Genomic DNA, 24,034 nt, shown 5'->3' on the forward strand with positions numbered 1-24,034 from the left:
TGCTGAATATCAATTATAAGCCATACATAGTCCTTTATAATGATACAAGACCTCACCCAAAGAGGCTAATCAAAAAGTATTGTATGCATTCTTTGGTACTATATAAATACCCAAAATCTATTTGGTACATAAACAATGTGATACTAAATATACGCTTGTATGTATTCATTCTCACAGATTCCTCCCATTTAAGTCCTCATATTATCACCATACTAAGAATCTAAATCTAATCAAATTCAATAATAAATTTCATGATTCACATTCTTGATTAGTCCAAAAGAAAATTGTGTTGTAATGTTTCTTAATCATGCATAAGTTATACACTAGATAGATCTTGGATATTTATACAGAGTCAAGAAATCTAAATAATATCTTTGAGCTAATTTTATTGACGGAGGTCTTGAACCATTATATTCTAAGCAACTCACGATGGAAGCAAATTATGAAAAGGCTAATGACTCTCTTATAGATATTATGGACTTCATTTTTGAAGTCTGTAATATTAATATTTGGCATATGATGGCCATGAAATCAAGGATTGATTTTTTATTAAAAGTTTTGATAAATGCAGTTCTAGATTAATAATAAAGATCTTTCTCGCCTTTTGTTTTGTAATTTTTATGGAAAGATTATTAGCCTTTAGATGTAAACCTAGGAGGGAATATTTACCCAAAAAGAAAACCTAAGCAGAAATGACATGCAAGTTTTCTCATGCAGGAGATGCTTTTATGGAGAGAAAATAATATGAGTCGAAAATACGTAGGTGAAGATGCATGAATGCGGATTCAGGGTGGCACTGGCGGCGTGGGAGGGTGCCACCCCTTGCTTCGGGAAATCCGGGCCATGATTAGTAGCAGCATAGCGTTTCAGGCTAAGCACGTGTTCAGAGAGGCTAATAGGGTCGCGAATTGGGTGGCCTCATATGTGGCTAATCACTCCGAGGGTGCCCTAAAGGTTAGAGAGAGGGAGTTGCTTGAAGCGCTCTGTGATTTATTGTTTTCTGACCTTCTTGGATGTATTCATACTAGAACTATATGAATTATTAAGTTTAGCAAAAAAAAAAAGCATGAATTCAATTTCGAGAGTTCGAGATATACATTAAGATTTATCATTGATCTTTTTTAGGAGCATACGTTCTTATTAGTATATTCACTCTACCTGTGATGTAGAGGACTATAGTTTTCAATTTTGGTACCATGATTTTGTCACATATTTGAAAAATGGACCCATGGAATGAATGATATTGTTCCATGTCCATCGGAATCATGAAGCCAGATTCTAGTGACCATGTAAATGAAAAATATTATGTTGGGGTGTGCAAAATGGGAGGATGATCAATAATTAATTGGTGGCATTTGGCACCAAGTACCAATATGCCACATGACCTGCAACATAGTGCAGCACAATAAAAAAGTAACCATTTCGTCTTGTGCCTTGTACAAGGGAGTGCATTTAGTGTCTATCTTGATAATTCTTGCACATGGTGTACCTCATACCTTTCTTTCCTATTAGAAAGGAATACGATCCCCACTAAGCTCAAGAGAAAGGTGCAATGGTTGCATGGATCTAAGCATGAAAGTTACTCATGATGCTTGCCTTTAGTGCTATTATTGAGTAGCAAAGCCAAGGCATAGGTGGCTTCTCAACTTGTGAGTACTATCAAGGTCCATACACTTATCTTAGGACATCAACTGAGGTAGGTGTCTTCTCATCTTGTGCGTATAAAAAATTATTTAGCACTGGTCCACACACACTAACTTTAGCATATCAACCAAGGTGCAGGGAACAAAACCTTTTTCCAAGCTATCAAGGTGGTTGCTGCATTGCCCATTTAAGTTAGCCCACTCTTATTTTATACTTTAACCCTCTTATTCCATTCCATCTACCTGAATGGTGTTTTTCAGATACAAAACCACAATATTGTGAGGCAGATATATTTGGGTTGTCCTTTGCCAAACCATTATATTACACCATGGCAAAAATTTCGGAGAACTACATCAAGGTATACTGGAACTGTCTCGTATGTATGTTATATGTAAGGATGCAGATGGGTTGGGTTGACCCATGACCTGATCTGACCCGATCCATTTTGAAGGACCTGTGGGACCGGGTCGAGTCCTAAAATTGGACATATTCCATTTTTCGAATCGAGTGTAGGTTTACTGAATGCAGACCCGACCCAGTCTGATCCGACCCATTTGAAATTTGGATAATTTTAGGTTTTCAATCCTACGACCCGATCCGATCTGAATCTGTAAAATTTTTTGGGCTCGCGGGCTGTAGCCGGTGGGGGTGCAAACACAAGTTCTGAAGTTATGGATGGATTGATACGAACCGGACCTGACTCGGATCCGAATCGCATCCGATTTTTTTAGGTTAGGTTCGGATTATACATAGACCTGACCCGAATGATTCGTTGGATCAAAAATTGTAACGGTGGATCCGATTTGACTCGATTCGATCTTCTATCGGGTTAGATTTAGGTCTAAAATTAAGACCTAAATATGAAATTGAATTGGATCGGGATCACTCATGAACCGACCTAATTCGACCTATTTGCACCTCTCGTTGAATGCACTGAGTCTCATTCTTAAATTTTGTTGCAGATACCGAACTATTATATATGGGGTGGTGCAGCTTTTTGTGTTACCGGTGTTGAAGCGGTCAGTCCATGTCAATGCACTCGCGCGTATGTTTCCAAACGCGATATTACCGTGAGCGAGCATGCGTTTGGAAGAATACTTAAAAGTCTTGACTTTCAACACGGCAGTAGACATATTAGCACGTAGTATTTTGACCATGCATACATAGCAAGTTGTCTTGCAATAAATTCATGGGGAACTTAACAATATTGTACAGAATTTAGACCTCTTATATATGATACATGATTCTCCTTGGACCATAGAGTCCGGTGCAACATTTGATGGCTACAATAATAAATTGGACGGTTATATTGATAAATATATTAATATTTTGTTATAATATATTTTATATGATTAATAAATATGTGATATGATCTACTAAAAGTTGAATATGTGACAAAATTATGGAACTACCATAGAAATTAGCATATTGACTTATATTTTTGATTCATGAGAATTAAAAACACATAAAAAATCCAACTAAGATATATCGGAGGTATTTATAGTATCATGTGGTCGGTGATCTTAAATCTCCGTACCATACCAAACAAGTTAATCATGGATATCCGAAAATTTTTAATCATTGGACTATGGCCTATCAAACATATTGATCTTTGATCACTGGGAATCAAATCACTCCAGCATTCAGATCATCGGAAATTTTAGATCACCGTGGTGATTCTGTTGGGGTTACTAAACGCCCTCTATGTATCTTATGCCATGCATCTATGTTTGATGGCTGTTTATTTTCTAATGACAGCTATTGGGCTACTGGCAGTTTGCTTAGAATTTAAAGTCAGGAGACCTTTGCAAAAATGTCAATTACGTGGCAGTTGCTAACTAGCTCTGACAACTTGTTGGGTGTGCCGGACGAGACACCCCAACATTTCCAAGGCTACATCATCATTCCGTGTGCCGCGGTGGCGGATTTTCAATTCGGATACCACACATTCCGAGCATCGACCGACCCACCGGCTTCTACCATGAAAATAATGCGCGTTTTAGCACGCCACAGAAGGGACAAATTGGAAGCGCGTGGGCCATTTCGATTTGACATTCCCAGTTGAATATTTCTACGATCAATTAGAAATCTTACCCGTGGAAACGATGAGCGCGTCAATTGCACGGCTGGAAACTAGGAATCAAGACCATGGCGGACGCAAATGTTATCTTTGATTTAATTAGCGAAGTTTTTAAGATAATTTAATTAGTGAATGCCACGTGGCCCATATATCGCATACGGGACAAAATATAAAATAACAATACGAAGAAGCTCTTGAGACTAACTTGGCTATAGTGATTGACTGCATACGGAAGAAGGGGTGGAGAAGAAATAAAAATTTTTTATTTTGTGACATTCGTTAGCTGATGAGAGATTACAACGAAAGGCAAATAGGTCCGCAGACTGAATTATTTTATATACTGCGCAACACTTCGAAGAGATTCGCTAACCCTACCAAAAAGCTCTTCCTTACAATTGAGAACAGACTGGGCTGACGTTGTACCAAAAAAAAAAAAAACAAATATCTATTAGAAAAAACACAATGCATCCCTGTGGGTCCCTACTCGTGTCAGGTAACATGGATATTTGTCAGAAAATTTTTGAAGTTTGGTGTGAGGTTTTTCGCGGAAGACAGTCCGCCATATTTGGTCAGGTAACCGTTCGCTGCCTGAAACTATGAGAACCAGAACGGTCAGCGATTTAGACCGCGGAGTCAATTGGGGGTAAACGTATTGGGGAGGTGACGGTAACAATAGATTCTCGCTGTACGAAAAGTTCCAAGTCTTCTCTTTCTCCACCGTCTCCCACTGCCTGCGAAGTGGCGATTCCTCCGCCATCTTATCCCTGCGCCTTGCCCGCTATCTTGCGCGCCGCCGCCGGCGTCCACCCGGATCCTCGCCGGCGCTGCCTGCTTCGCCGCCCCTTCCCGAGAAGCGGTAGATTGGTGGAGAAGAAGAAGGTTAGATTGCTGTTCCAAGAATCCCGATGGAAACGTAGGGTTCTTAATTCTTTTGGACTGATTTCCAAGAATTAGACCCATGGACGTTAAGTGGTTCTTCTTGATCTCATTCTTTCTGTGAACTCGCTTATGTTTGGATTTTTTCATCAATGACAAATTTGATGGGAATAGAGAGTGATGAGAGTGAGAAAGAAGGCAAGAATCGACGTTTGATCACGACTCGGAATTGAAGAGTTGTCTTGTAGGTAACAGTAGATATAGAAATAAATGATCATGGTGCTACCTTCGATGATTCCCTCTATTTTATCTTGAAAAGATCGCTTATTGACTACTTACTGGACCCATTTGATTGGAGCATTTGATCCAATAGGTTCTGAAGTTTTGTTTTTTCCTCTTTTTTTTTGAAGCGATATCTACCCAATTTTGTGTTTTTTCCTGGTGTAGCCCGCAACTTTTTCCATGACTAACGCCATTTTGACTTTGGCCCACTTATTCTTATTGGTCATGGATTTCATCTTCCATCTTGTTTTTACCGTGGTACTGGAATAAGAAAGCATACGAACTTGCTCTCTAACTTGTTTTTACTAAGATGAGGGTTAAGACATAGTATGTTCATTTCAATATTAATTTATGTGATATAAATTTCGAACTTGAAGAAGAGTTAAGATGTCATGGAGAATTAGATAAATAGAGCTGTTGTTTTCCATGAAAACACAATGGAGGCCAAGTAGCGATAGTTTGTTGTATTCAGCAACATGGTGTTTCATGAAGAATCATGAACAATTTTGCAGAGATGGTTGTGTCAATGGTTATAAGACAAAAGAAATGACAGTTCATGACCTTAAGGTATCAATCATTGCAGGTTTTGCACTACTATGACTATCGTTTCATGAAAATGGCAGGTCTTTCCCCTCAAAAAAGAAAAAGAAGTAGGCATCTCTGGAAGTTTCGTGAGATGATGGGATTGGACCTGATAACCAATTCATTGAAAAGCATGGTTTTTGATTCTTATGATTTTTGCACAAATACATTGTTCTCTTTCATCATAAAATTTATCTAATACCATGGGGAATCTATATTCAGAACAAACTGCAATAAGCTTTCCTAACCTTTAGGAGGTATCATCTGTATCAGGGTCCAGGGTTTTGTTATTTCTTCTCTTTGGATCATTATCTCTGTAATTACATTCTCAATCATCATCCAATTTTTTGAAAATAGAAGCCTGTTATGGCTGGTTAATTCTTTACATGCATGCTTTCTGTTGCTAGAGCTGACATAGTTGATGGCTTATGAAGGTAGTTGCTTCAAGGAGACGAATCATGGCATGCTTTTCATGGTGTGGACGAAATGCTAGTCATCTAGCTACTGACAATGGGGGACCATTTACTGCAAGCAATTTATCAGGTACATTCATTTTCTGTGATTGCCACAGATTTGTGGTAGTAAGATTGAACCAATGCTGATATATTTAACCTCACAATTTTTAATTGAAAGTGCTCAAATAAAGTAGTACTGCTTATTGATGTCAAAATACTTATGGAATATGGACCTGGAAAGGTCGAGCATTTCTTTTAACCATTTAACCTAAAAATGCTATATGCTTGAGGAGCAAATAGAAAGTTTTAAACCTAGCTTTTGTATTCAGTCCTGGAAATTGTTTCATTGTAGATATCAAAGTCTGACCTAAACTAAAACCTTGGAAAACTTGAAAGTTTATTGATCAACTGTTAGAAATATTCTTGGTACTGGAGTAGTGTTTTGGTGACTGCAGTACAGATGGAACCTGCAAGGTTGAGTAGCATTTAGCTTTGCCTTTTCACCCTTTTGGGCACGGTATGAGAAAGAATGCCTAATGCTTTATATTTTATGGACCTTGTGCATCTCTGATTTCATTAAATTGAAAGGTCGTGCTGGATGATATTAAAGTATGTATGGTGATGGAGAAAATAATGTACAATCCTTGTTTTTCTTTGATAAATGATTTCAACTAAGCTGGAGTGACTGATTATGAGGAGTATACGTCTGTCTGTTCTTGACATAATTTGCTTTTGACAATCTTCCAAAAACATCTCAAAATTGCTAATTACTTTTTTGCAATTTTTCCTGAATTCCCATTCACTGTTAAACTTTTCACGGAATTGATGAAAATTATGGTTGTGCATCAATGTCTATAACTTCCAGTTATATTTTCCTCTTTTATGTGGTCTGTTCGTGAAGAATGCTTATGCTGGAGTTTCTGTTTAATCTGTTAACTAATCAATTGATCCTAAAAGCTTAAGCTAATAGGGAAAGGGTCAACAATATATATCAAGCTTTGCTATTCTTGTCAAACTAATTTTTTTTTATGCAATTCCATGCCTATATTTGGAAGCATAGTCCCATATTTGCTTGCAATATTTCTAATGGATGTGTTTCTTGGTTTAGCTTTTTCCATACATAAGCTTTATAGTTTACACATACATGTTTGGAAACATCATGCAGGTAATGTTGGAGTTAATGGTGGCGCAGATCCTGCTCCTAGGGGTGCTCAAAGTGTGAAAGTGCAGCCTATTGCAGTCCCTGCCATTCTTGTGGATGAAATAAAGGAAATTACCAAAAATTTCAGCAGCGAAACTTTAATTGGAGAGGGTTCTTATGCTAGGGTGTACTATGGTGTACTGAAAAGTGGGGAAAAATCAGCCATAAAAAAATTAGATGCCAGTAAGCAGCCTGATCAAGATTATTTGGCACAGGTTTGATAACTTTTCCTAAAAGTTGCATACTTTAAATTGGATTTGCGCATCCACTCATAGAGGTCTATATAGGTATCCATGGTGTCAAGGTTGAAGCATGAAAACATTGTACAGCTACTTGGCTATTGTGTTGATGGAAATCTTCGTGTTCTTGCATATGAGTTTGCCACTATGGGATCCCTTCATGATATTCTACATGGTAAGTAATGATCATTTGCAGTCACTATATTCAGAATCTTTTCTATGACATTTTGTATTGGCAGTCATATTTTCAGTTGTTTGGATATGGTAATAAAAGATAACTTTTTCATCTTTATATTAAATTGTGATAAGTTGTAAGGACTGTAAACCTCATGCAGTCAAATGCGAGGAGGAAAAGAAAGGAAGCATCTTCGCATTCCTTTGCTATTATCAAAAATGTGCTCCATATTTAGACTAATGTGTCTTCATTAAACTAGCTCCTACAAATCTGAGTGGCCCAATTATCTATGCTTATTAACCAATGGTTGTCCAACAGATCTCTTTAAAAACTCGAGAGAGTTTTTGAATAGAAAATTGATTTCACCCTGCATATTCACAATTTTATGGGAGACATTTTGAAGAATGTTGCTGAAATCACTTGATTATTTAGTGTTCATGCATATGTCAATGACTTACATCTCATCAACTTACATAACTTGGAGATATGAAATTATGTTGCTAATTTTTTAGTGCAAGTGATATTCTCACCATACTTTCAGAACCCTTGAGTCTTAAGATTAAACACCTTCATCATGTTCACTGGATCGACTCAGTGGCATGATTGTTGTCATGCAAGGTGAAAAACAATATTTGTTATCTTCCCATCAGCTATGCTTCTATCTTTGAGGTTTTTATTGGGAATCTTGAGGACTTGGCTTATGTTTAAAGGAATTTCCTGTAGAAGTGTTGATGGTGCTAAGAAATACTGTTGCTGATTTCAAATCCATGTGCACATTATTTATGGTGTCAGTGGCTTGAGGGCTTTTACAGTAAGCATCATCACTGTAGAGATTGGAGGTTTTGATAGTTTGAAATTTGAATGTCAAATAATGATCAAAATAACATGCTTGGTTACCTATTGTGAGTAGAAACCTACACGATTAGGCCTTGTTTGGCATTGTTTTTGGAGAGTTAGAAAGTGCTTCTTGGAGGATCAGGAGCTCTTTTGGATGATTTTGAGGTATTTGGTAAAAACTTTGAACCATGCCCAATACTATATCCCTTACTCTTGCACAATGCTACCCAAATTAGCCTTAAAAGTATCCACACCCGACAACATGGATATTGGTATGACATTTGGACATGGCTCTATAAGAAGAGATTCTCAAATATTGAAAGGATCAAACATTTAGACAGCTACCCATGCCCAACATGTGTACCTGAGTCCATGTAATGTAGCTCCTGCAAACAATTTGCTACTTTCCCTCATACTTTTTAAAATTTCCTCCAATCAATATGCTTTTCCTCGTAGTATATCTTGTATTGATGGAATAACCAAGTAGTATCAAGGTTCACCTCAATTGGATGGTGATCAGTTTGCTTGTTTAATATTGCTTTGTCTTAGACATTCGAATATGCAGTACAACATCAAATGTTTTTGAGGGGCGAGGATAAATTGACAACATTGACTCATCACTATTCCTTGTCATCTTGATATGGCCTTGCTTACTATAAGCTTTAGGCTGGGATTCATCAACATATCCACAATCTTTGGAGTCATGCATTTTGTTCTCAATAGAAGATCGAGAACATAGTTCCTCTGGTTTTAATTTATTCTATTTTTGGACTTAGCTATTAAAAAAGGGTATCCCACTGCACGAGGCTCTTGCCATTGTAGGGTTTTGGTAGCCTTACCCCCGCATATGGAGAGGCTGTTTCTATGTTTTCAACCCATGACGCCCAAGTTACAGTGGAGCAATTGTATCTTTGCACCAAGGCCTGCCCTCTTGGACCTAGCTATTAATCAAACAATTTGTTTTTGTCAAGATTCTTCATTCTTGTTTTGTCATCCTCAAAATCTTTGCAACTCTTAGTTGATTTAAATACTTCCACTTACAAGTTCCAATAATTCATCATGGACTGCTAGAATAATATCGTCCAAAGAATTGTACTAAAGGATTGTAAAACAACCCACATGATTTCATCAGAGCCCATGGAATACGACCATCTGACTGAATCAAACGAGACCCTTGGGTTTTGTTTCATGCAAATATTTCTGGCCTACAAAATTATAAGACCTAGGACTCCTAGTGCCATCTTGAGGGTTTTCATTTTCTTAGACATGCTGCATTCTGATGGCCCGTCAGGAGGAATCTGGACGTGTTTTAGTAAGCCTTGACTTAGAATGTTACAGTAGACTTTTGCACTATGTATTGCAAAGACAATAACGGACATTCCATGGGTCAGGTATTTGCACCATCTTTAGCTTGAAAAGTATACTTTTGAATGCTTTGTTGGATAGTGGAGTTGCACTTAGGAATGGAGAATTGGGGGGTCGGGATTCTCCAATATCATTCCTCCTTGTATTGCTGTTCTGTAACCGAGTCACAGATTAATATAACTCCCTCGTGCTTGGTCCACTGTACATTTGTATAGACACCACGATGTATGCTTGTTAAGTAGTGCAACAAGCGCTAAAATGCATATTGTTTTCAAGCAAGGATGTTGCTTTTGTGTGAGCATTTGAACCCCAATTTTTAATGTAATTGACCAAATATTTGTTAGGTATGCCTGCCAGTTGCAGATTGCATTCTTTAACCATATTTAAGGGCATATCTTAAGAATTTATCGCACTGAATAATGAAGAACATGAATGCGACTAAATTTCATTATTATTTGAAGAGATTGATCTGTTAAGATGTTCCTCTGTTATATTTGGTTTGAAATAATGTCCACATGTTCTTATCAATAATACAAGCAGCATAATGCATGATTCACAAGTACAGGGCGGAAAGGTGTTAAAGGAGCACAACCAGGTCCAGTTTTGTCATGGGCACAGCGGGTGAAAATTGCCGTAGGAGCTGCAAGAGGACTTGAATATCTACATGAGAAAGTTCAACCTCGTGTTATTCATCGTGACATTAAGTCCAGCAATGTACTTATCTTTGATGATGATGTTGCGAAAATAGCTGATTTTGACCTGTCAAATCAAGCTCCTGACATGGCAGCACGTCTTCACTCTACTCGTGTTCTTGGAACCTTTGGTTATCATGCTCCAGAGTAAGTTTTTCCAGATCTTAAGTGAAAGTTCAGGATAATTTAAAATTTGCTCCCTTCTTTCCCCAACCCTTGACCGTGTGCCTGATTCATGAATCATATTTTAGATGTCTTCAATTTAAGTTTTTCTTTTTCCCCACCTGGGGTGTCAGGTATGCAATGACAGGACAACTTAGTTCCAAGAGCGATGTTTACAGCTTTGGTGTTGTTCTTTTGGAGCTTTTGACTGGTCGTAAACCTGTGGATCATACACTACCAAGAGGTCAGCAGAGTCTTGTGACATGGGTATGCATTTGCTCCTCTTTCCTTAATTACATCATATATGTTATTATTGTTTCCAAAGTTGTTTCCTGCTTCATCCTTTTGTTTCTCATGGTATCTGAGTGACGAATAACTTTTTCTTTAGCACGGACTAGTTAACATGTTGATCATGTGCAGGCAACACCAAGACTTAGTGAAGATAAAGTAAAGCAGTGTGTGGATGCAAGGTTAGGAGGAGACTACCCTCCTAAGGCCGTTGCAAAGGTAATATTTTTGAGATTCCGTACTCCTTTTACATTCTGCTGGTTTCTTCCAGGCTGGAATTATATAGTATCTGAGGATTTTTTCCACGTACCTTCTGTTTTTCTTTCTGCTTGGTTTTTTGTAATCCGACTCAGATGCATTTGAAACGCATCCCAATTTTGTTAAGATTTTGTTACGTAAACCTGTCAGTCGCTACGATTAACCATGAAGGTTAAAGGCCACCTTTTTTAAAGTAGGTCCTAAAAAAGGGGAACCCTAGCCAGCTTGTCGATAATGATAAAAATCTTGAGAACTCCTTTGGTGGCATCAACTGCAAAGGCAGTTATTTTTAATTGCTGAGGCATCGACATTCAATAGTCTTAAGTTCAACCTTTAAGGACATGCAAGCTCATTGTTGAGATGTATCTGACTACCGCTAGCATTGCAATCATAAACACAGGAAATAATTAACACATTATACTAGTCACCTTCTTTTCTGTGATGAAATTGCATTTTGTTGTTATTTGAAAATAAGGATTTGTTATTGTTTTTAGGTTCCTCATCAGATAATGGATTCATGTAATGAGATAGACTGTTTTGATTTGGAAATAATGACAGCTTAAAATAACATTTCATATGACCATTCATGTGGAATAAATTTTTAATGTGGATCTTCTATTTCTTATTCTTTATTGTTTTTTTTTGCTTTTTCATGTTGGAGACAGTTGGCTGCAGTAGCTGCCTTGTGTGTGCAGTATGAAGCTGATTTTCGGCCAAACATGAGCATAGTTGTCAAAGCTCTCCAACCTCTCTTAAATACTCGCTCTGGCCGTCCTGGTGAGGCACCAAGATTGTGAAACCATTTCTTCTCATCCCTGTTCCTAGCACGTAGCAGAACTCGGTGTGCGGAGCTTCTTTGCCGACGAACATGGGCATTGTCATCAAAGCTATTTAGCCTTTGTTTGTCAGACCCAAGACTATAAAAACCTCCCCTGCATTCTTGTTTTTTGCTTGTAGCAGAATCTGAGCTTGTTTGCTGGCTGCTTCTAGGTTGTGTATTGTCGCTAATGAAACTGCAGTTAGTTAAGAAGCTAATGTGATGGTTGAATAAAAATTATAATGATATCTTTTGCTGATTTCAGTTTCATTTATGCGCCCATCTTTTGGATGCCTTCAGATGCAGTAGTTTTGGCTCGATGGATGGATAGTTTTATGTGCCCTAAAGAATGATACTATGTGGCATCATCTTGAAACTTGACAAAAACAATATGTATGTATATAATCCCCTGTGGATCTCTCAAGCTGGTCTGAAGCTGCTTCCCTGTTCGTCACGTAGGCTTGTTGGATGCCGTTTTGAAGGCAGAAATGCAGGGAGAAAGGCTGAAGATCTGAATAAGATAAAAAGAAAGACAAAAGAGAACCCAGATTCTGAACTCTGTGATCTACATCTTATTTGGTAGAAATCAGGTGATTCAAGCACAAGGCCTTAGGCGTTCTTTTTTTTTTTTCATCAGACCTGCGTAAGGTGTTTGGTAGAAAGCAAGTGATTCAATCAGAAGCAATGTCTGCTGTGTTGATACCGAATCTCGGACCGGTTATCCAGCAGCATGGATAGGTATGGTCTTGCATCGCCTGTATCATCACAGTAGAAGAGACGGAGGATAAGAAGAAAGGAGAGGAAAAGACAAAAGGAAAGGCCACGAAAGGCTGGCAGAGAGTTAGCGGAAGGCTGGAAAGCCACTGCATGAAGGAGGTGAAAGCCAGAGAGCCGCCGCACGGAGAAGGTAGAGACCAGAGAGGAAAAGAGAGAAAAGAAGGAGGTCGAGAAAGACCGGCGGAGAGCCAGTTGAGGACCGGAGAGCAGCCGCACGGAGAAGGTGGTCTAGCCTTTGCCTTCGTGCGGCAGCCCCCCCAGCCTTCTGCTGGCCGGCCTCCATCTTTCTCTCTCTTTCTCTCCTTCTGCCTCCGCCTCCTCCATACGGCAGCTCTCTAGCCTTCCGCTGGTCGGCCTCCATCTTTCTCTCTCTTCTTCTCCCTCTCTTCTCCACTCTCTTTTTCTTTCTCCTCACCAGTTTTTATTTTTGTTGTCGAAACCGTCCCGATCCGCTGCCGATACGTGCCAAATCAGATGATTGGGAATGATTCCACTGACCACAGTCACAAGCATTTAGCTAATAATCTGGTCATGCACAGGGACAATGGACGAGACCATACGTGGCTTGCTGATATGATGCCTATCAACTCTTCGCAGGCTCAACGGTCGCGTGTGTTATCTTATCCATGTGGCACATTTATAACATCCCCAGCATCAGGGTGATACACGTTAGCTGTGTTAGATGCGAGCCTTTAATTTATTGACATCACTCAGTGAACCAGAGACTACAAGCAAAATAACATTTTTCTAATAGATTGAAGAAGCAAAATACCATCATAGGAAATTATTTGTTTTGGTAAATATGGAATCGCCACAAGTTTTGAGACAGTTGATGATATCCAGCATCAACAAATTTTAACTGCACGGGAAAGAAAATTTTCTCTAATAGATTTGAATATAATGGCGGCTTCATTCTCTTCAGCTACAATCACATTCACAAAACAATTTCCCAGTTTAGAAAAACATCGCAATCCTCATGAAGCTAAAACCTGTACACACACTGTTTGAAGTATTATGAAGCACCATACATACACCAAAATAATTCTCTCTACATGAAAAATATGGAATAAGGTGGAAGTACAAGGATTCTCAAGTTGCCCTTGAACTGAACTCTGGTCATTGTCTCCGAGTATGAGAATGATAAGTTGTAGAGGCCCAGTAAAGTAGCAGATTTAAAGAGCGCGAGCAATTAGAACAATTAGACATGGAGACATCTCCTAATTTTCCTGACACCTCATGTGGTTGAAGATTGTCTGTTCCTTGTGCCAACGGGCTTTGAATCTGGGTTGTCGCTTTTGTCTGTGTCAGAGTTCTCCCTTTGGGATTCTATTTCTGTGCTCCCACACCGATTTCGCCGATGCCTTCGATCCTGCAAGGTCTCAGAGGTCTCATTTAGATCATTCTTGACATCACAAGAGTATTTTAGCAGGTACAATATGTTCCAGCTCATTCGAAAGTGAATTATGAATAAGTAGAGCATCACAAAGTTAGCAGAATATACAATATAAACTTTAGTTAGATGGTTGTTATTGGTCATCAAATACATTTGGATACATGGAGATTTCTAATTGGCAGGGCTGTAAGTGAGGGATGCAGATCCCAGTCAAGACATTTCAGGTAAACTTAAAGACAGAAGCTTCTATACCGTGTAAACTACAGATATACACTCAACTTTGGTTGTATGGAACAAGATACACATTCCGATAATTAGACAAAGCCCAGCATACATAATAGAGCAAAGTCAGCAGATTAACATAACTTACTTTAACATGTAAGTGATGTACTTTAAAATTCATCTTTTTTTCTTACAAACAGATTTTAAAATGTTTAACATAGATATGACTGTCCAGCATATTTATCTAACAAATCATCCCCAACAAAAAGGAGGTGTCTGAGCCTACATGTGGTTGAATTTCTTCTAATAGAGCAATCCTATGAAACACATTCACACAGTTTAGCGATGATGCATCCTCCAAAGGCCATATTTACCCATCAGCATGTTCCATTATAAGGTCATTGTCGAGTCTATCCTCTGGTAGGAGTTGTTAAAACATTCAAGTATATCACTGTCAGCTGTTTTAATTCAATGTCTGGTCAAAGTCATGAATAGCTCTAGATGTAGTTATAAAAACCGGACCAGATACCAGCCCGTCAAGGGTCCAGTCACAGGTTCAGTGGTCTGGCCACCAGGTCAATCGATGAGATCAGATTATATTAAAATTATTTAATAAATTTAGAACATTTAAAAATAAATAATAATTTATTATTAAAAAATATGTATAGTTAGGAATAAATTTTTATTTTAAATATTATTCTTTAAATCACATGGATCTATATTTTTCAGTGCTTTTCAATTGTATGAAATAGAAAATAATCATGAGTCATTCTCTATTTTTAAAAAAATGCTTATATATAACATAGAAAAATATGTAGAACTTACTGATATTTTTAGTGAAGTTTTAAAAATATCAAAAAGAATAAAATGAAAGACAGTTGTTTTTTTGGCATTGTATGACAAAAGAATTAAGTTTGTAAGTAAAGAACTGTAGAACTGACTGCTTTTTTGGAAAAAATTTAGGGTAAGGCCTAAAAATACCCAAATGAACAAAATGAAGTATACTTTTTTTATGGTTTCCTGGCAAACAGATAACTTTTTTTTAAGGGAAGAACTGATTATGAAGAATGGTAACGTGCATGAAAGAGCTGTTACGTATATTTTTGAACTATTATAGTAAATCATAAGTGAATTTATCACTGCAGTTGAGTGGCTTGTGTGTTTTTGAATAGGCAGCAGATCAAATCTGGTGCTAGCATCTTGTTTGATATAATTTTGTACTCGATCGAGCCAGTTTGGACCACCTGATTCACCAGATTTTTTTCTGGAAACTGGCCAGGTTGGCGGTTTTCAACAGTCCAACCGAAGTTCAAGTCCTCAGAAGAAAGAGGACCAGCCAAGGGTCCAGTTCACCGGTTTTTGGTCGAACTGGCCAGTCCAGTCTGGTTTTTATAACTATGACAATAGAAACTCAAGCCCAATGAAGAATGCTGTTGTATTATTCCATAACATATGTAACCTATATGAAGGCATAAAATTACATAATGTTTTCTTTTCAACTTGATCGTGGTTCTATTGCAGTTTTAATTCAGCAATAATAGTTGGGATCTTTTCCACAACCTAAGATAAATGGGTTTCCAGCATCTTAACTATCACTTTCAGATCAAACTAAAGACTTATTTCTTCTTTCACTAATCCCTGACATTATACTAAATTTGGTCTCCGGTTGTTATGTGCATAGCAATTACCAATTAGGAACAAGAAATGCTAATGCCACTCATCAAATTTACATAGATGACTGCCTTATCAGCTACCATCAATGTTTATAATGTGAACTAAGTTGTGATTCATATAAGACATCAGAACTCGAACCTCGCGTGGTATCGGCTCATCCGATTCCAGCATCCGGACAACCTGACCCATCTTTGGTCTCTTCTCTGCATCTGGATCAACACACCTTAGGGCTGTCAGAAGGGCACGTTTCAGAGCTCTAGTAGATGGCCTTGTCTCTATACTTGGATCCACCACTTCTTCTGAGCGCCTGCTGCCAACCATCATTTTAAGCCAATCAACTAGATTCACCTGTAAACAACATGACAGCAAGTCTTTGAGAAGAGGAAGACAACAGCAAAAAGCATTTCAAATTTTTAAGCTCACATGGAACATGAAAAGCATAAGCTTGTTTTTAACTTTAAAGAAAGGCACTTTGATGCAACTACACACATTATGTCACAGAACACTAAGAAGTTGCATGACTAACCATAGTGAGAGAATAGCCACTATAAAAGAAGCATGAAGTTCCACAAAGTGAGTATATTGAATGATATAAACAAAATATGTATCTTAAAAGGCCTAGCCAGACACATGTATAAAAGATGTGCATGGGATCTACAAATCACAGTGCAAGATAATTTACACACCATATGCTTAATTATTACCTCAGTACTTTCAAAAGCTTATTAAAATTGAATCCATCCAGAGAGCAGCCTCAAAATGACATAACCTAGTACTGCACCATATGCAGATTAATCTAGAAAGCTAATCTACTTTGGCCTATATATTTAGCACTTTTGAATATAAAAAGTAATTAGGCATCTTACAGATCAATCTGTCAGTGTTTTTTTGGTTAAAAAAAAATGATAGCTCATTATGTTCTAAGGTCCTGGCCTTCATCACAACTTTTTTTTCTCTTCCTATCAATTAGCTTTAGGATTTCCCAGGTCCATCTCTTTCCTTATGCACAAAAAATCCCCATCACATTCCACAGTAAAGTCAAATCAATCTTTTATGCATACTGCTGTTACATGCTGTGCTCGATAACTAAATCAAACCCATCTAACAAATATTCTTACATGCCTCAGAAGCAAATAATGATCACATTGTGTATTCAGATCAGAACATATGCATTAAAGCCTATACCTCAAACATTTATACAATTGAGCCCCTCCCCCCCCCCCCCCCCACCACCACCACCACCAAAACACAAACATAAGCGTGCGCGCCCACAGAAACTGTCCGTTCTCACCATGTTTGGTCCCATGGAACTTACCCAAACCCTTAACATGTAAGTGTTCCTCAATGATTCAAGTATTGCACTCTTCAAGCCTCTCATCGGTAAAAAACATACCACGAGGGCTTTTACCCAAGCTACTAACCTTCTATATATCCAAAACATGTAAGAAGATTATTTCCAACTTTTTCTGAAGTGCCCCTTCCCCGTACTTGTATAAGGTAATTAGTTTATACTTTGTAAGGTAACTAGGTTGCATAAATAAATATCTATGGTTGCTTCTAAGATAAACAAGAGAACAGTGAAAAGAAGAGAGACATAAGACTGCCCTAGGCCCCTCATGTGCCCCTGATATGACCCTAGCTATTCCATATATTGTGAAAATGACCCTCTCCTATTGGCAAGGGCTGAGTTCAAACTCTGCAGCAGGGAAGTCTCCATCCATCCATGGATTTGACTTCCACCAGACGGTTTTTTTTTTTTTTTGTGGGTAGGGGGAACAAATGGAATCCAGATGATCCTTTGCTATTACACCTCTTGTTCTCCAAATCTTTCCTTGAGCGAAATGTTTTTCTCCAAACCAACACGAAACATGTGTAGGTAGCTTTATATTGTGATTGATTACGAATGAGCTAAAATATTTGCACTCACAAGAATAAAGCATTCAAGCCTATAAGTTCTTGGACAACTCCGCCTGCTTTTGTGAATGCTCCTATTACCTTGCCCAATAGCTAAACTGAAGAATGTGATAATCATTTAGTACTACAAAAAGGTGCCCTAGTGCATGAGGCTCCCACCATTGTGGGGTGGGGTCTGATGAAGATTAGATGTACATAGCCTTATCCATGCATGTAAGAGGCTGTTTCTATTATGTTTCAAACTTGTGAACTCCATGTCACAATGGAACATCTTTACCATTGTGCCAAGGCTCACCCTCAGTCAATACATAGAAAAGGCTTATTTAATACTACAGGAAAAATCATTTCTAAAGCAGCACGAAAGCATGGAAAACCATAATTCAAGGGGAGAACTTAGTCATGTTGGAGCACACTAAAAATTTAAACAACAAGGGTCTCCAACTTGTAATGATTATGAGAGTTGTCTTGGGAAATAACTAATATTCACAACCTGCATGCATCTACAAGTACATGCACAAAAATTTGCTAACCAAATGCAGAACAAAACAAGAAGCAATTATTTGCAGATGAACCAGCTTTGTCAAATTGTCATAAGAATAAGGTAGATATGAATGCTTTTACACAACAATAGCACTCCATGATGAAAAAGAAATAGCAATCACCGAGCATTTCAAATCCCATGTTATCATCACTAGAGATTCTTGAAGCATACTCTGAACAAGAGACAGAATAGACATGCATAGAGATCAATTCCTACTTTCCCAAATAGTAAAGCAGCAGTCGAACAAAATTCCTAATAATGTGAAGCTCTAGTCTTAGAATCCCTGGATGAAGCAAAATGAATCTCTATGAACCTTCAGAAGACAATGCAACAAACTCCTTGCCATCCCTATATTCTGTGGTGGCAACTTTTTAATCTAGTCAACTTCATTATAATTGTTATGTGAAGTTCTAGTCTTAGAATCCCTGGATGAAGCAAAATGAATCTCTATGAACCTTCAGAAGACAATGTAACAAACTCCTTGCCATCCCTATATTCTGTGGTGGCAACTTTTTAATCTAGTCAACTTCATTACAATTGCTTTTTTAAAAAAAAAGAGAGGGAAATAGGGATGCCAATTTGATCTCAAAGAAAAGATGCCACAAAAAAAAGAGAATTGCTGTTTTGCTGTATATGAACGTATGGAGGTAATTGAGACTGATTGGATGCTAATTTAGCAGACAGCAGACCATGGTAAGCCAATCCTGTTAACTTCTAAGTTATAAAACTAAAGGAGACTAAAATAAGCAGCCAGTTCATTAGTACCTCATTGGCAGGGCGACCATAATCCACAGGATCCCTCCCTGTAATTGCTTCTAGTAGAACAACCCCGAAGCTATAAATGTCACTCTTTTCATTTAGAAGTCCCGTATTTGCATATTCTGGTGCTACATAACTGCAAAAAGAAGAAAGATATGATGGTGAGTCGTGAAAATTGACATTCTTATTGCAACCTCTTTTTTTTTGGGGGTGGGGCGTGGGGGGTGGGGGTGCATTTTCCATTAACCAACAAAGGCATGGAAAGAACCTGTCTTGAAGGACAGACAGAAAACCTACCCAAAGGTTCCCATAACTCGAGTAGTGATATGACTTTTACCAGCACCGAGCAGCTTGGCTAAACCAAAATCTGATACTTTAGCATTGAAATCATCATCAATCAAAATATTGCTGGATTTGATGTCTCGATGCACTACTTTTGGTTCAATGGCCTCATGTAAATAAGCAAGACTGCAGACACATGTTAAGTTTTACTTAGTTACTGTTACAGGAAAAAACTGCTTGCAAAGTTAAAAAAAGGGAACATAGTAAGAAAGTTGCTAGTTGGATACCAAATTAAGTCAAATATCACATATTAACTTTAAACCAAATGCAATTGAAAGACAGGTTATAGTTTTTTTCTTTAATAACAGTTTGGTAAAAAAATATTGAGAATAAGCTTTCAAAATTTACTGGAGAGAGAAAAAAGTGTACACATCCTACAGAAATCACAGAAAGAGAGGGGAAAAAAATCTAAAGATAAGATCAAGTTAACAACAAGAACAACAACACAGCAGTAGCAGCAGAAATGAAATCATATTTTTCAAAAGAATATCAACTCACGCCTTAGCTGTGCCCAGAAGGATCTTTATACGGGCTTCCCAAGTAAGTGAACCGCGCTGGCGCATAGCTCCATGAAGCCATTGTTCTAGATTTCCATTGTTCACATACTCATAAACTAGCATCCTGGATATTTCAGAAATGCATTGGAAAAAGGTGTCTCAGTGATATTGATGCACATGTAACAAATAGATCTTGATGCTTGCAATTGCCATGAAAATAAAATACCTGTGCATTTCTAGCATAACAAAATAGCAGAAGCAAAAGAAGCAGCAATATAGTTTTAGTTAATAACACTTAAAAGGGATCAACAAAAGAAGAATATGAAGAACAAGAATTCACAAGCTGCCGATATCTTGTGCCTACGATTATTGTTTCCTTCTTGGGTTTGAATAATTTATATCAACTTGTACCCCAAAAAAAAAAAATTTATCACCAAAAGCTCCAGAAGAAAAAGTGAAAAATCAAGAAAACGGCTTACCTTTGAGTACCCTCCACACAGTATCCCAAAAGGCGAACTAAATTCTTGTGGCGGACATGACCGATAGCCTCAACTTCCACTCTAAATTCCTTCTCAGCTTGCCCCCTACGAGCCACAAAAGGTAAAAGATACGTGCATGTTAGAAATTGTTTTGTTATTTATTAAAAAAACACCGAACATATTATGAAAGGAACCTATAAGCATATTGAAAGTTATTAAAGCCAAACACACTGGAAGCTTACAGATTGTTAAGAAGCTTCTTGACAGCTACTGGAGTACCATTGATAAGTTGACCACGATAAACAACCCCATAGCCACCCTCCCCAAGTACATTTTCTCTTGAAAATCGATTGGTTGCAAGTTCTAAATCCCTCAGAGTAAACCAGTGACCCCAGCCAAGGTGAGAAAATTCTGGAAGGCCTGTCAAAGGAGAAGGGGCAGTTATTGGGTAAGAAGAAGATTGTCTGTAAACAGCAACTGTCCCTGAACTTCCTTCTTCACCAGATTGGGAGCCACAATCTTTCTCCACATAATGAAATGAACCGGAATTACTGTTTTCGTCTGCATGTCTTGATTTACCCAATCCCAAATGAACCATCATCTTATCTGACTCCTTTTCATCAGACTTATCATGAATTGTGAGCAGAATCCCGTCACGAGCAACAAAGTCATTAGCGGAGACTTGCTCCACCCTCACTTCCTTGATTTCCTTTGAAACTGATGGGATTTGGGTGACAGGAAGGTTATTGGAAGCCCTTCTTAACCTCCTCCGACTCCGAGCATTAAGGCATATAACTAGGACAGATAGAACACCCAACATAAAGGCCCCTACACCAATTGCAATTACAACCCATAACTTAAGACCAAAGAGAAAAGTTTTCTCATATAGATGTCCTTTCAGAGAGGGTGACGACATGTTTCCAATAGCCAATTTCCTACAGAAAGAAATGGAATGAAGGATAAGGCTTTTTTGTGTTGCTGGAAGAAAGCACTAAGATCAATAATAACTCCACAGCATACATACAAAAGTATATACATATAAAAATTAATCAACCTGTAACTGACAAACTCTAAATGCAATTAACGAGGAATCAAAAGCATAGAATAAATATTATGAGAGCAAGTGGTAAAGCCATCACTTTATCTTATCATCAGCAAGTGAATTCCTGAATGGTCTAAGCTAGAGCATTTGATACAAACCAGCCAAAATTCTAGTCATTCTGATAATATATCTCTATATATTCTAGCTCTGGGTAAGCAGAGAAAACAATAAGAAAAGAACATCAAGGGCAAGAAAAGCGCATGTGCACATGATTGCATAGACATGAATATAAGTACCGGAATGAAGACATATTACTGGCTATTTATTTTCTAAAGAAAATGAATTGACTTGAACAAGTCTATCGTTAGTTCGTTACTTTAGAATGGTTAGAACTACTGTAGCTGATAGTAAATAGATATGAATCAGCTTGTCTTATAAAAAGAACGCTGTCCATCCCCATCAAATTAGAGATATTAATATGCAAAGTACATATAAAAAGATATGCAAAGTTTACACGGCACATCATTGAAAAGGAAAGAGCAACAACAGAAAAAGAAAATCAGATCATTCAAGCATGAACCATCAGTCAAAGACTGGTTACTTCTTAGCTACATATAGAAGACTGTCTCAAAAGTAGATGCCCACTGAAAATGCAAAAGAAGAGAACAAGACAATCATTAACTTAATTCATATATCACCATTATTCATATTTACATAGCAGTCAATTAATGCGAACAAAAATAGACTCCCTCAGAGCCAAATATTTTCTGCCAGCACTCTTATAAGGGCGATAACTCTGAAATAATACAATACGAAGATAAAGGAAAATATCATTAGATATCCTTGTAGGTTCTCCCTTTGCACTCTTCAAATTCTCCAAGCAATTTATAACAGAAGCAATAACAATCTTAAAATAAAATAAAATTCAGAAAGAAATACTTGATCAGCACAAAATTAACGTGTGAAGGAACCAAAGACCATAATGATAATTTTGTTACTAAATATTTTCCAACCCAAAAACTGTCCAAATAGGACCAAATAGTGGAATGAATGAACAAACAAACCCAAGCATTCTCTCATACCCTAGAACCTTCTCAAAAGCCTCACCTCTAAAATCTCTCTCCCGTCACAGGAATTCAGCAAGTTAATCCCGCATGAGTTCACCCAATTACAACATTGTGACAGCTATTAATACAGGCAAACAAGCAAAGGCAGTCCAGAAAACCATAAGACCGAAATCCAATTTCCTTCATACGATACCAATCCCGCCTAAGAGAGAACGGAAAAAAAAGAAGAAAACAAACATTTTTCCAACCACATTTGATTTCTCGCATCAAATCAAGGCCACATTGCCATCACCTTTAAGACAACGAACACAGACAACAACCACATCAAAGTAAAAAGTCAAAAATTCCACTCTTGCGTACCTCAAATCCACAGATCTCCGGAAAGACTCGACCTTTCCCTCCTCTCCCCTCTTCTCCTCGCACCCGCTTCCCCAAAACGGAACCCCCTAACCCTAGAACCGACCCACCGGAGGGAAGAAGGCGCCGCCCGAGACGCCAGGTTCTACAGCCCCATTGCCCCAGGGGAGCAGATCCCGCGGAGCGCGGCGGCCGGAATAAGAGACTACACGGTCGGTGGGGGGCCGGAGACGCCTTAGATCTGAGCTGGGGCGGTGCTCTCTGCGGAGGGCGTAGCTCCTCCCCTGAAATCCTAACCCTAATTTTAGGAGAAGAAAGGAGGCGCCTTGGATGATTTGTAGTGGAGGAGGGGAATGGGACATAGAGAAGGGGAAAGAGAGAAAGGGGAAGGGGAAGAAGAAGAGATGGAGTTATCAGCGGTAGGTGGTGACGGCAAAGAACAGATGCTTCTCAGTGCAGTAAAAGAGATGGCAGGATGACCTGTAATGTTCTTTTTTGGGAAGAAATAGAAAAGAAGAAAAAAATAATTTGTCTTTTTTTTTTTTTGGTTAATGACTTCTTACTTGTTTTTTTTTTTTTTGCTGAAACTTCTTACTTGTTAGAATAGGAAAAAAAAAAATAATAATAATGTAGTGTTAGATATATTTTATAGTTGCCTGCAATAATGGGCTAGTTTTACTGAGATATCTTTTTGTTCAATAGTGGTGTGCAATTAGCATCAATAACAATAAAACTTGGAGACAAAATAAAATGACTGAAGTAGAAAATACATTTAAAATATAGAGAATAGATCTTCATTCATGATTTATGTTCATCTTTTGATGTGAAAATGTCGTGCTTCATAAACTACCTTCATTCAATGTGAAAAAGCCTCCAGTAACTAAGTCATTATCATAAGGACTGACTCTAAGTTGAAAAGTTTTTTTCAAATGATGTGATTATGTGAATGTCCATGTAATCTATTAGACATTGAAGAGACAAATAAAATAAGGTCTATTCATTATATTATCAGAATAG

At 37.9% G+C, this 24,034-nt stretch overlaps 2 protein-coding genes across 4 annotated transcripts; one reads left to right on the plus strand and one right to left on the minus strand.

The window, feature by feature from the left end:
* Nucleotides 1-4,246: 4,246 nt before the first annotated feature.
* LOC103721776 (pto-interacting protein 1-like) lies at nt 4,247-12,223 on the plus strand. Of its 3 annotated transcripts, none has more exons than XM_008812113.6 (8): nt 4,247-4,603; nt 5,899-6,007; nt 7,085-7,335; nt 7,408-7,534; nt 10,302-10,575; nt 10,725-10,857; nt 11,011-11,097; nt 11,802-12,223. In XM_008812113.6, exons 2-8 carry the CDS (start codon nt 5,923-5,925, stop codon nt 11,931-11,933), a joined length of 1,089 nt encoding a protein of 362 aa, XP_008810335.3. In that variant the 5' UTR covers nt 4,247-4,603; nt 5,899-5,922; the 3' UTR covers nt 11,934-12,223. The 3 variants fall into 3 exon arrangements, with proteins under 3 accessions (XP_008810335.3, XP_088573264.2, XP_008810334.3); XM_088717138.2 differs by having other exon boundaries at nt 4,418-4,637; XM_008812112.6 differs by having other exon boundaries at nt 4,441-4,603; nt 5,903-6,007.
* A 1,367-nt stretch (nt 12,224-13,590) lies between these two features.
* Nucleotides 13,591-23,504, minus strand: LOC103721775 (putative receptor-like protein kinase At5g18500). Its single transcript, XM_008812110.6, has 8 exons — nt 23,021-23,504; nt 20,794-21,486; nt 20,552-20,656; nt 20,074-20,196; nt 19,531-19,701; nt 19,240-19,369; nt 16,158-16,367; nt 13,591-14,099 (listed from the first exon to the last, which is right to left on the minus strand). The coding sequence occupies exons 2-8, from the start codon at nt 21,465-21,467 to the stop codon at nt 13,965-13,967; spliced, it is 1,548 nt and encodes a 515-aa protein (XP_008810332.2). The 5' UTR covers nt 21,468-21,486; nt 23,021-23,504; the 3' UTR covers nt 13,591-13,964.
* Between the last annotated feature and the right edge of the window lie 530 nt (nt 23,505-24,034).

Source organism: Phoenix dactylifera, chromosome 2, assembly GCF_051530095.1.
Source record: "Phoenix dactylifera cultivar Ajwa chromosome 2, Ajwa_hap1_PhDact_Kaust_v1.1, whole genome shotgun sequence".
NCBI classification, from domain to species: Eukaryota; Viridiplantae; Streptophyta; class Magnoliopsida; order Arecales; family Arecaceae; genus Phoenix; species Phoenix dactylifera.

Excerpts from the sequence above, each read along its gene's own strand:
- LOC103721776 (XM_008812113.6), top strand. The coding sequence starts at position 5,923 with ATGGCATGCTTTTCATGGTGTGGACGAAATGCTAGTCATCTAGCTACT. Across the intron at positions 7,336-7,407 it reads ATCAAGATTATTTGGCACAG|GTATCCATGGTGTCAAGGTT; the intron begins GTTTGATAACTT and ends AGGTCTATATAG. Across the intron at positions 10,858-11,010 it reads AGCAGAGTCTTGTGACATGG|GCAACACCAAGACTTAGTGA; the intron begins GTATGCATTTGC and ends GATCATGTGCAG.
- LOC103721775 (XM_008812110.6), bottom strand. The coding sequence starts at position 21,467 with ATGTCGTCACCCTCTCTGAAAGGACATCTATATGAGAAAACTTTTCTC. Across the intron at positions 19,702-20,073 it reads CTTCTGGGCACAGCTAAGGC|TCTTGCTTATTTACATGAGG; the intron begins GTGAGTTGATAT and ends ATGTGTCTGCAG. Across the intron at positions 19,370-19,530 it reads CGAGTTATGGGAACCTTTGG|TTATGTAGCACCAGAATATG; the intron begins GTAGGTTTTCTG and ends TTCTTTTTGCAG.